The 12175-nt window shown below is 43.4% G+C and overlaps 1 protein-coding gene across 3 annotated transcripts in view; it reads left to right on the top strand.

Annotated features, from left to right (window-relative positions):
- GLI3 (GLI family zinc finger 3) overlaps nt 1–12175 on the top strand; it is a 215697-nt gene that overhangs the window by 163045 nt on the left and 40477 nt on the right. For 2 of the 3 annotated variants that reach the window (XM_065628044.1, XM_065628042.1), the window contains 2 exons: nt 9949–10165; nt 11633–11749. In XM_065628044.1, coding sequence (XP_065484116.1) covers nt 9949–10165; nt 11633–11749 — 334 coding nt within the window. The remainder of the gene's footprint in view (nt 1–9948; nt 10166–11632; nt 11750–12175) is intronic. The other variant, XM_065628043.1, reaches the window with a different exon arrangement.

The following is a 12175-nucleotide window of genomic DNA, read 5'->3' as shown; positions in this document are numbered from 1 at the left end:
GAAGTCAGTCACTGAAGAATGTATTTCAGAAGTATTTAAGAGTTATTAGGAGTGCTTTCCTGAAGAGTAGCTGGGTACGTTTGTAAAACAGGAAAGGTGCTTGTTTGCCCCTTAACAACATTCCTAAACAATAAAAAAAGACTTTGAAAGTCCAAATCAGAAACTAAAGGTGAAATCCTGGCCTGTTGGAAGGAAAGGATAAAAACTCTATTGAATTCAGCGAGTCTAGTTACTCATCCAACATTTATTAGTGTGCTTCTGCACCCTCGTTCTTGGTTTCACTTGCCCACAGGCTTTATGCAACTCTTAAGGGAGAGTAAGACAAAGTAGTGTCATCTGTACCTACTCGAGCATGAGACAAAAGCAGCCATGGTGTTATCCTAATACCTGATGACGAGCTTTATTGAACATGAAGCCAGTCCGCCTACGAATTACCTCTCCTTTCATGAACTGGGGTCCTTTTTGGAGGGACTTGGATCATTTGGTCTGCCTAGTGTCAGTCACTGATGGCAAGAAGAAACAATGGAGGCTACAGAGTGATCTGGGAGTGTCAAGGCGTTTCCACAAGTCAGGAAGGGCCTGTGTTCCCCCTTGCAGTGCAGGGTGCACCCTCCTTCATGGAGCGAGCACTTGGACTGTGGCTCCACCACCCGAACGTCAAAGATCCCTCAGGCCAAAGGGCCTGAAGCCTTCTCCTGCATGGTGGTGTAGGTGGAGCCAGTGTGTCTCACTATGACACTGTGACCAGTTCTGTACATTTTGTTTAAAGAAAGATGTTAGACAGTTGGGAGGACTACAGGGAAGAGCAGGGAAAACGATCAGAGGTCTGAAAAATTATACCCATGAGTTAAAATAGACTAGACCTAGTTTGTCTAGATTAAAGATGTGAAGACTGGACAGGAAAAGAGTATAGCAATTATTTCAAATATGCAAAAGAGAAAAGAAAGGAAGAGACTGCAAAGGGGAAGCTGAGTGATGAGTGCTGGGTAGAACAACAAAGTGCCGGTCTTGAATAGGATAGAGGATAGGAAAGAAAACTTTATATGGTAAACATGACGTGGTTCTATATGAATAAATAAAGATATCCCAAAGAAAGGAATCTACCTTTTTGAAACTTAAAACAGAAAAAAAAAAGGAAATTTTAAAACATAAGAAATATCCCACTGGATCAAACTAGAGGTGTTAAGATACTACCTGTTCACACGGTCCGTCTCTGATGGTGGAAACAGTGGGTGCTATATAAGAACCACATGAACCCAGCTGCTTTCTGACTTTTGTTCTCTCTGTGCCCTCCCAACATCAACAAACATTAGATTAGCAATCCCAAAGCATATGTCCTTCCTTGTTCTTTTTAGTAGTTGTTTACGGACCTGTTGTCTTTGGACTTTAGTCCCCTATGAACAAGCTGGCTATGTCTGCCTCCTCTGGCAGCTGTTCCAGAAGTCCACCGATGCTTTTTATTAGTCTCTTGTAAGTTGTTCACCTATGGCTTTTATTGAATGCCCCCTAGTTTACACACTTGAAAAGCTCTTGTCCTAAACCCTTGCAAAGCAGAACTGGAAAGGGCAAAGAGCTCAGTTACTTTTGTAAGACTTACATGCAGCAGATCTTGCAGAACTGCATGTGTTTTGTGATATAAGCAAGGTATCTTCACAGGTTTTGTGAAGCAAACTATCATGATAGAAGGAAACTTTTCTGATAGAGCTAAACTATCCTCACCGTATTCATGAAATTGGGATCTCCTCCGCATTTTTGTGTCAGCCTGTCTCCTTAAGGATACCTATGCACTGTATAGGAAAGAAGGAATTTTTCCTGACTTAAATTCACAGCTGTTTTGTGGTAAATTCTGCAGCTGTGACCAGAAACTGGATGACCTTGTTAGTAGGACTGCCACAAAGTAGCCATGAAGTTTGGTTTTGATTATAATGTCTGTTTTTCTTCTTCTTGAAGTCTGTTCCTTAAAATTTGATGTGCTCATGTAATTGCAATGTAGTTCACTGCCCTGCTTTACCTCCGGTGAAGGGAGTTTGAGACTTCACAGAGGAGGAGACAAGAAAGAGAGAGAGAGAGACAGACTGACAGGCAGAGACAGAAGCCCCAGTATGGAAAAATAAATTATATCACTGATGGGCTTTTCTGTCAGTGTATATGAGTTATTGAATGCTTAAGATGAAGGATTACATGTTTTTTCTAACCCTTATCCCCCGTAAAACTCAACAACTAAAATGATAACCTGCATGTAGTTTGTTAGTGGTCTTACATGCATTCATCTTTTTTCTTTTTTTCCTTTTCTATTTTGTTAAAAAAAAAAAAGGTCTGTAGCAGAAATACAACTGAGATTCCCTCCAGTGGTGTAGATTTTCATTTCTCAGAAGGAAGATGGAAGAAAAAGATTCATAATTCACTTACACTTCTGTGGATCCAAGATTTTTTGGAAGTGGCTGGTGTTTTGGAAAATGTGAACATTGGAGGCAGGCATCTTACATTCTTCTGGCATTCGTATTTTGGAAGTGTTGAGCACCCCTTGTCTGGAGTACAGGCCCTTTAAGGTATCTTGGAAGAAACATGATGAAGATTGAGGCCTCTGAAACCACTCATCGCTTTTGAAAAACCTGGTTGTTGGTTTCAGTGGTTCTGAACTCTCATGATAATTACTTTCAGGTCTTTTTTACTGCCCCAAGCATGAATTTTAGACAGTTACTGAGCGACACTGGTGCTATCTTGGTGCACACTTCTAAGCAGACATGGCCGGCTTGGCTGGGCAAGGCCAGGTGGTGCCCGCCCATCCTGCCTCCTGGCTGGAAAGCAACATGATGTTGGTGGCACCAGCAAGAGGGCATATGGCTGCTGGTCAAGGCAGAGGGATCCCAAGGGGTCTGAGAGGATTCTGGGCTACAGGGATTCTTCACTTATCCTGTATTCAAGAGTTATTGAACAAAGCATGTTAAAAACTTCGGGAAGGAGGGCAGGAATCCAGGTCTCCCCTTCCCAACAGAGCGCTACATGCCGGCAATGCTGTGAGCTTTGATTTCTTTTTCTTCTATTTGGCCCACAACATCAACTTTATTGTTGAGCAGCTTGCATGTTTTCTGAAAGGCAGAGGAAGATCTGCTGCCTTGTGTTCTCTTCAGATCCTTTGATCTTTTCAGATCAGAAAAATTGTCCAGCTTCCTTGTGACAGCATCTTAAATGCAAGTGATGTTGAACCAGCCAGATCATAGAATCACAGAATGGTTTGAGTTGGAAGGAACCTTAGAAAACATCTAGTTCCAACGCCTCTGCTATGAGCAGGGACACCTTCCATTAGACCAGGCTGCTCAAAGTCCCATCCAACCTGGCCTTCAAGACTTCCAGGGATGGGGCATCCACAACATCTCTGGGCAGCTTGTTCCAGTGCCTCACCACCCTCATGGTGAAGAATTTCTTCCTTACATCTAATCTAAATCTACCCTCTTTCACTTTAAAGCCATTATCCCTTGTCCTATAACTACTTGCCCTTATAAGAAATCCCTCTCCAGCTTTCTTATAGTCCCCCTTTAGGTACTGGAAGGCTGCTGTAAGATCTCCCTGGAGCCTTCTCTTCTCCAGGCTGAACAACTCCAACTCTTTCAGCCTATCTTCATAGGAGAGGTGTTTCAGCCCTCTGATCACTTTTGTGGCCTCCTCTGGCCCCTCTCCAACAGGTTCATGTCTTTCCTGTGCTGACGACCCCAGAACTGGATGCAGGACTTCAGGTGGGGTGGGTCTCACCAGGGTAGAGCAGAGGGGCAGAATCACCTCCCTCAACCTGCTGGCCACGCTCTTGTTGATGCAGCCCAGGATACAGGTGGCTTTTTGGGCTGCATGCACACATTGCTGGGTCATGTTGAGCTTCTCCTCAACCAGCACCCCCAAGTACTTCTCTGCAGGGCTTCTTTCAATCCATTCACTCCTCAGCCTGTATTTGTGCTTGGGATTGCCTGACCCAGGTGCAGGACCTCACACTTGACCTTGCTGAACTTCATGTGGTTTGCACGAGCCCACCCCTCAAGCCTGTCAAGGTCCCTTTGAATGGCATCCCTTCCCTCCAGCTTGTCAACTGCACCACTCAGCTTGGTGTCATTGGCAAACTCACTGAGGGTGCACTCAGTCCCACTGTCCATGTCACCAACAAAGATGCTAAACAGCGCCGGTCCCAATACTGAGCCCTGAGAAATGCTGCTTGTCATTGGTCTCCACTCGGACATTGAGCTGTTGGCTGCAACTGTTTGACTGTGACCATCCAGCCAATTCCTCATCCACTGAGTGGTCCATCTGTAAAATCCATGTCCCTCCAATTCAGAGACAACGATGTCATGTGGAACAGTGTCAAATGCTTTGTGCAAGTCCAAGTAGATGACATCAGTTGTTCTTCCCTTATTGACCAATGCTGTAACCCCATTGTAGAAGGCCACGAAATTTGTCAGGCATGATTTGCCCTTAGTGGAGCCATGTTGGCTGTCACCAGTTATTTTCCATGAGCCTTACCACAGTTTCCAGGAGGATCTGCTTCATGGTCTTGCCGGGCACAGAGGTGAGACTGAGTGGCCTGTAGTTCCCTAGTTCATCCTTTTTTCCCTTTTTGAAAATGGGGTTATGTTTCCCCTTTCCTAGTCAGTGGGAACTTCTCCAGGCTGCCATGACTTCTCAAATATGATTATATGATGGATAGTGGCTTAGCAACTTCCTCCACTATTTTCTTCAGGATCCCAAGATGCATCTCATCAGGTCCCACTGACTTGTGCACCTTCAGGTTCCTTAGATGGTCTCAAACCTGATCTCCTACAGTGGGCGGATCTTCATTCTCCCAGTCCCTTCCTTTGCCTTCTGCGACTTGGGCAGTGTGGCTGGAGCACTTGCTGGTGAAGACTGGACAAAAAAGTCATTGAGTACCTCAGCCTTCTCCATTTCCTGGGTAACTAGGTCTCCTGTTTCCTTCCAGAGAGGGACCACATTCTTCCTAGTCTTCCTTTTATCACTGATAGGCCTATAGAAGCTTTTCTTGTTGCCCTTGATGTCCATGGCCAGATTTCTTTCTTTCAAGGCTTTACCTTTCCTAACCTGATCCCTGGCTGCTCAGGCAATTTTTCTGTATTCCTCCCGGGCTACCTGTCCTTGCTTCCACCCTCCGTAGGTGTCCTTTTTGTGTCTGAGTTTGTCTAGGAGCTCCTTGTTCATCCATGCAGGCCTCCTGGAGTTTTTGCCTGACTTCCATCACTCCTGAGCTTGTAGGAGGTGGTCCTTGAATATGAACCAGCTTTCTTGGCCTCTCTTCCCTCCAGAACTTTATCCCATGGTACTCTACCGAGCAGATCCCTGAAGAGGCCGAAGTCTGTTCTCTTCAAGTCCAGGGTAGCAAGCGTGCTGTGTGCCCTTCTTGCTGCCATAAGGATCTTGAACTCCACCGTTTCATAGTCACTGCATCCAAGGCTGCCCTTGAGATTTGCGTTCCCCATGAGCCCCTCCTTGTTGCTGAGAACGAGGTCCAACATAGGACCTCTCCTTGTTGGCTCCTCTATCGCTTGGAGATGGAAGTTATCATTGATGCATTCCAGGAACCTCCTGGATTGCTCGTGCCCTGCTGCATTGTCCCTCCAACAGGTGTCGAGCTTTTCGAAGTCTCCTATGAGGGCCAGGGCTTGTGAATATGAGGCTGCTCCTATCTGTCTGTTGAAGGCTTCATCTGCTCAGCCTTCCTGGTCAGGTGGCCTGTAGCAGACCTGCACTATAATGTCAACTGTCCTTGCCCTCCCTTTAATTCTCACCCGTCAGCTCTTGGTGAGCTCCTTACCCATCCCCAGGCAGACCTCCATGCAGTCCAGCTGGTCACTGACATGGAGGGTGACACCACCCCCCTCCCCATCTCCCCTGCCTGCCCTTCCTGAAGAGCCTTTACATTTCTGTTCCAACACTCCAGTCATAGCAGCCATCCCACCACACCTCTGTGATTCCAGTATCATAACCCTGCAGGTGTGTGCACTCTGGGCCATTTTGTCTAGACTGTGATTTTGCCAAGAAAGGTTGAACCAGATGACCCTTATGGTCCCTTCCAACCTGGTTTTCTATGATTCTGTGATTCCTCTTGTTTATTCCCCATGCTACGTGTGTTTGTGTAGAGGCATTTAAGATGGGCCCCCAATGAAGCTGAATTACTGGCTGGAGTGGCTGGAATTCCTTTGTGCTGCTCTTCAGGTGCTCTCCTGATGACTTGTGATGCTTCTCCAGGCTTTGGGCATCTTTTGCTGGCACTGCCGTCAAACTGGTAGGTGTGGGATGGATTGAGTTTCCCCTCTCCTGGAAATTTTATTTTAAATCCCTCTTCACCAGGTTGGTAAGCTCTTCACCTTCTCTGACAGATGGAGCCCATCAGCCCCCAGTACACGAGGTCTCTCAAAACTCTTCATTTTGCCTTATGAAGAGGCCTCCAGAAACAGCTGGAGAGAATTATTTCAAGGCAGCTATCTGGGCTATTTAAAGAATTACGCTGGTGTCTGAACCTCTGTCACCATTTCTGAGTACTCCCTTTAGTTGTGCTGGCTATTCTTCTGCTCACTCACAATCTCCTTTTAATTTCAGTCTGAGTTATTTGAAGTTTGGAGGCAAAGCGAATAAAGTGCAGAGTGCCAGGCTCCGTAGGAAAATCCTAGTACATCAGATGCAACCCCTGCTGCTGAACATGGCGTGAAAGAAAGATTCTAGAGAAATAAGGATTCCTCCTTTCCTTAGCACATCTGCCCAGCTGTCTTAATGCATCTGCTGCCAGTGTCATTGTTTTCTGGTCAGAGCCACTAGCTGAGATGATGCCTGTCTCCTCTGCTGCACCCTACAAGTTCCCTTGCTTGCAAGTTGGACAAAAGTTGGCAATGCCTGGCTTAGCATCCTCCTTCTGGAGGCTCACATGGTGTTAACAGAGATGTAGATAAAGAAGACAACTCTATGAGGTAAAATCTGTCCTTTTGATGGAAGTAATTTTTATTTAGCCATTTTTTAAGGAGGGGAATAGCAAATATACTTAACGTTTAAGCACTCGCACTGTACTGGTGTAAAGTGTGTCACTGCAGGTCAGTGAAATGTATTTGTTAAAGCAGAGCTGTGTTTGTCCTTTAGTTAGAAAGGTATTTTGCTGTTGGGGAGGCATAATCACTTTTTGTATTGCTCTACATGTGGTAAAGAATGGAAAGGAGGGATGCTTTACCAAAAATACCCTATTGACAGAGCAGTCTTTTCCCATATTTGGAGGGACTGAGTGGAGAATATTGCCAAACTCCAGTAAATATAAGCGAGCAGCTGCAAGTTGTACGTATACATCTTGGGGCTCCTACAGTCTGTTTCCTACTCAGGGCCAAAGGTTCCTCTTCAGCCTCCGAATTCCTGAGTCTCTAGTCAGTGGCACCTTAACAACCTCCTCCTGAGATAGAAATATATTGAGATCACAGCAATTCCTTCCTTCCCCTCCTGAACTGTTTGGGAGGGATCTCCTGTGCTCTTGCTTTGAATGGATTAAAAAATTAATGTTAGATGCAGGTGCTCATCTAACTGTAGTCACAGAGGAGTGATGGACAGTATCTACATCCCTGAGGTGGGGTCTTAAGTCAGTCATGTCTTGTGTCTGAACTGTAAGTTTATCTCCTTACCATGTAGGATCTGAAGAATATTACCAAATTTTTGAACTTGGACTAGTTATTGTTGTGCATGCTTAAACAACTAGAAAGGAAAAAAACCTCACCTGTATTTCCAAGGGTGCTATGTGCTTGGAGCTCCCAATGAAATCAGTCTACTTTTTTTTTTGTTGTTTTAAACTGATGCAGCTGAAGGGTGAAGATGTCCTAGGCATTAACTACTCGTGGAGAAACAAAATACTTCATCGAAGTTGTTTACCTATTGCATTTGTTGATCTTGGTGAATTTGACAGCAAATTCAGGATGATGCCGTCTAGTGTTTGAAGAATATGAGATGAACTCACAGTGTATACAAGGAAGAGAAAAAAGCCAGGATAGGGTGAGGCATTGTTTCAGCCTCATGTATGACATTGTAATTGTACATTTTTTTAATGAACAGACCAGAGTAGTTACACTTAGCAATGTTTGTTCACTAAAAAGGAAAAGGGGTGTTAAATCATTGTGTTCTTTGATGAATGGCTTGTACACTGAAGAATAAATTGAACGAACTGGCATAGAGCTCAGTGAACATGAAATCAGCTATTAGAAGAAAGCTTGTGAACAAATTCTGAGCCTGATATGCATCTTTTGATTAATGTCCTATCAATCATCCATAGTGGCTACCTTAGCTAAGTCGTGCTGTAATCATTCATGGTTGCTTACAGGAACACTAGCAGGGACTATAGAGCTGCAATAACTGAATATTATTGCTGATTTCTCCCTAACTCTTGCTGTGAACAATTACTGTTTTCACTACGTTTCTGCCTCCCTTTATTAAAAAGAATACAATGTAAAATGAAAATAGAGTTCCTCAAAGACCAGTAAAATTCTCCCAGGGTATTCTTAATGATATTCTGTCCTAAATGGGCAAACTATTGTAATGCAGAGTTCTCACCAGGAATAATAGTAATGTAATCACATTGAAGCTGTCTCTTTATGGATTGTAGTCAAACAGACAAAATGTATAGTCAGATTAATGAACACAGAATTTCTGTAGAATTATTACTTAAAATTGTTGAAACGATTTTAGTTCTTTTTGTATCACAGTATTTTCAGTTAATGCACTTAGCAGCAACAACAATTAAGACTCCAGAATGTAAATTTGGATTAAATCCACCCTTTTGACATTAGAAGAAGCCTTAGCTCTTAAAAGGTATTATGCCGCCACCCCTCTCTTTAAAGACCCAGTGTTTTAAATTTGTATGGCTCTTTTCAACTATGGTTCTTTTGGGTTTTTTTAATGAAAAAAAAAAAAATCAATGAATACACTTTTTGTTCTTTTTTTTTTTTCCTATCATTGTAAGTTATTGGCAAATGTTTACAGGAGAATTTCATATTCCTGTGTATGAAGATTTAGTTCCACACCATTTATTTTCTGAGTTTGACACAAAGAATTCTTTGGCACTACCCACAAAATAGGTCCTTAGATGGCAGTGTAATTTCCTCCAAAGTCACTGTAGTCTGGGAAATACGGTGAAGTAATGAAGTGATGACAGGTATTAACATGCATAATGGGCTTTAATAGACATTTAATGTTGTTTAACTGGAAGAAGGAGAAGTGCTTTCCCATTGGAATATTTCTACATTGAAACTCATTGATCACCAATTTCAGAGGGGAAAGGTTAATCCATCAGTTTCTGTAACCAAACAGCACTGATGGAAATTCTTTAGGTGACATTCTGGATGAACTGAGCTTTCCATCTTTGCAAACAAATGAGTGATATGACAAGCATGGTGTTCAGAACACATTTAACCAATTGATTTTCTCTCCTCTTGTAATAAGATCTAGAGACATATGAAAGAGCGTAGCATGAGCCAAGATTAAAGGAACTGCTTCATACACGTGAACATAGGGGAACTGCATTATCAATAAAAGTACTATAAAGCATGTAGGCACCCATTCTTTTTCTTTATATAAAGTTTGTTATTGCAATAAATAGCTGTTATTGAACTGCTTGCCTTTTATTTCAGTGTTTCTGACTTTTATTTCAGTCGACTTTCTGTGATTTCCTGGAAAACGTTAGGAAAAAATGTTATGTTTTGTTATGGTATCATTTTTGCACTCACTAGTAAATCCAGGCCAACTCTAGATTTAAAAGCAGGATTTTGTCATCCTTTGGACATGAAGAAAGACACGAGGGGGAGGGAGGGACTTGACTTCAATTGATGTAAATATATCAAATATATTTTTAATGTTTAATCTGTATGGTTCCATACTGTAATGACCCTCATCTTTTTCCTTCCTCTTCCCTGCTTTTTCTCCCAAATTCAGCCCTGCTCTGAGTTTCACATACCCTCCTACACCGGTATCCCTCCAGCAAATGCATCAGCAAATTATAAGTCGTCAGCAAACCCTAGGTTCAGCCTTTGGACACAGCCCTCCACTTATCCATCCTGCTCCAACTTTTCCTACCCAGAGACCTATCCCTGGCATCCCCAGTGTCCTGAACCCTGTCCAGGTCAGCTCTGGACCTTCTGAGTCCACACAGGTGAGAGACAACAAAAGAAACCTTTACACCCCATTAATCTGTGAAAAAATGAAGCAAATGACAGTGTCTTGATGGCAATTAATCACCACTGTCACCGAGACCTTTCGATAACAGTTTTCTTGCAGCTACAGCATTTGCAAGTCCTTTTATTATAAAGCACAGGAGTGTATGCACGGTTCCCAATTGGTAGTGTGCTTTTTAGTCCTCATAAATATTTCAGTGTGCTGCAGCAGCTTCTCATTCCAAACTGTCTCTCCTGGATATTATACAGGAACATAATACAGGTGGGGAGCACAAAAGTGGGGGCAAACCACATCAAAACAGTAACGTTTTAAAGATTAGCAGCTTTACTTCCAAATCTAACTGACTATAATATACACAGAGTCAGATTCTGCCCTCCTGACACAGGTGTGAGCAACTTGATCTGTGAACAACAGAGGAACTCAAAGATGATGCAAAGTTCTGAAGTGTTTTTCTCTGATTTCGCAAAATTAGACTTGTTCAGTTTGAATTAAACATTTCAATAAACCAAGTTGTATTCTCAAAAACTGGAGATGTGCAGCAGTGAACCAGGCCCGTAATGTGGAGTTTATCATGGTTCGTGGTTTGCCTGTTATTAACTAGTGCCGTTTGTTTCCAGATGACCGGGGATAGGTTATTTATCAGTCTGAGAACTGTTTATCTCCTGGCTAGCTTTTACAAATGTAGAAGCTGTACTGCTGTAGGAAGCACATTGATTTTTGTGGGGTCCATGCAAGTTCAGTTATCTCTAAAAGATCTCTGGATTCCTACAAGATCCATCTGCAGGTGTAGATAATGGTGTTCAGTCTAGCACAGCAAGAGAAAAACAGAATTCTGGCCTGCGTATGTCAGCAGTATTTTTGCTGTTGATGAGAGAATAATCCAGGACTTCATCTAGGATTTTTGGCTGAGAGTTTCACACTAGTGTTCAGTTTTTCTTCCTATCCACCATTATAATGGGAAACACAGTACAAGAGCTGAGGTCTTGTTTGCAGCTGTTAAGTGCAAAACCTTTCCTCCAAGTGTGAAAAAATACAACTTTTTGTCATGTTGATTCAGACTAGTGCACAGTGATTCCATTTGTCAAGATTGCCTTTCTGAAGTCATCATTATGTGGAAAATCGAGTTCTTCCTACTCATCCTTGGTCTGACAAAACCCACAACGGTTTGTAGCAAGAAATTACATCAAATGCCCTCCTTCCTGTTCCCTCCCTGCTCCATTACAAGGTTGAGTGATGCAGCTCTTCCACAAGTTAATGCTATGTAATTGAAGCACAATGTAATTGCATATCCAGTGTAATTAACAGTGTAGCTTCTCCAAATAAAGTTGCTGAGCAGATGCTGCATATTTCTGTTTGGAGCTACATATTTATCACAGTCTAATTTTGTCTTTTTTGGAAAAAAACCAAAACAAACCAAAAACAAACCGACCAATCCTGCCTGCAGCAGAATAAACCCACAAGTGAATCTGCAGTGAGCAGCACTGGAGATCCCATGCACAACAAGCGCTCCAAGATGAAGCCCGATGAGGACCTCCCCAGCCCGGGAGCAGGAAGCGTGCAGGTATGGCCATCAGGTGACAGTCGTAAGCCTTTCATCTCGCTGCCAGAGGGAAGATGGACCTCGCCACTAGCACGTGTTTTCAGGCTTTTTGCCCTCGTATGGCACTTCATCTAGTGCAGACATGGGCGGCCTCAGCAGAGGGTGGTGAGGGTTAAATGTGGGCAGTGAGGGGCTGCTGGGTGACAGGGCTGTGTTGCAGAATGAGGGTGACAGAGAGGTGACTCTGGTCACTCAGGGAGTGCTCAACCCTCTGTTCACCATGGAAAAGCGAACCAGAGACATTCGGGTCTTTACTGAAGATGTATTTTCTGTTCAGAGACAATATTTACACCACGTTGACTTTCACCAGGCCTTAGCACTGTACTGCATCGAGGCCCAGTGTCAGGCTCCGGTCTCGTTTGCTCTGCTTTCTATACCAGTTAACGC

The sequence above is a fragment of the Caloenas nicobarica genome, chromosome 2 (assembly GCF_036013445.1).
Source record: "Caloenas nicobarica isolate bCalNic1 chromosome 2, bCalNic1.hap1, whole genome shotgun sequence".
NCBI classification, from domain to species: Eukaryota; Metazoa; Chordata; class Aves; order Columbiformes; family Columbidae; genus Caloenas; species Caloenas nicobarica.
The sequence above is the reverse complement of the archived record's forward strand: the minus strand, read 5'-3'. Positions and strand labels throughout refer to the sequence as shown.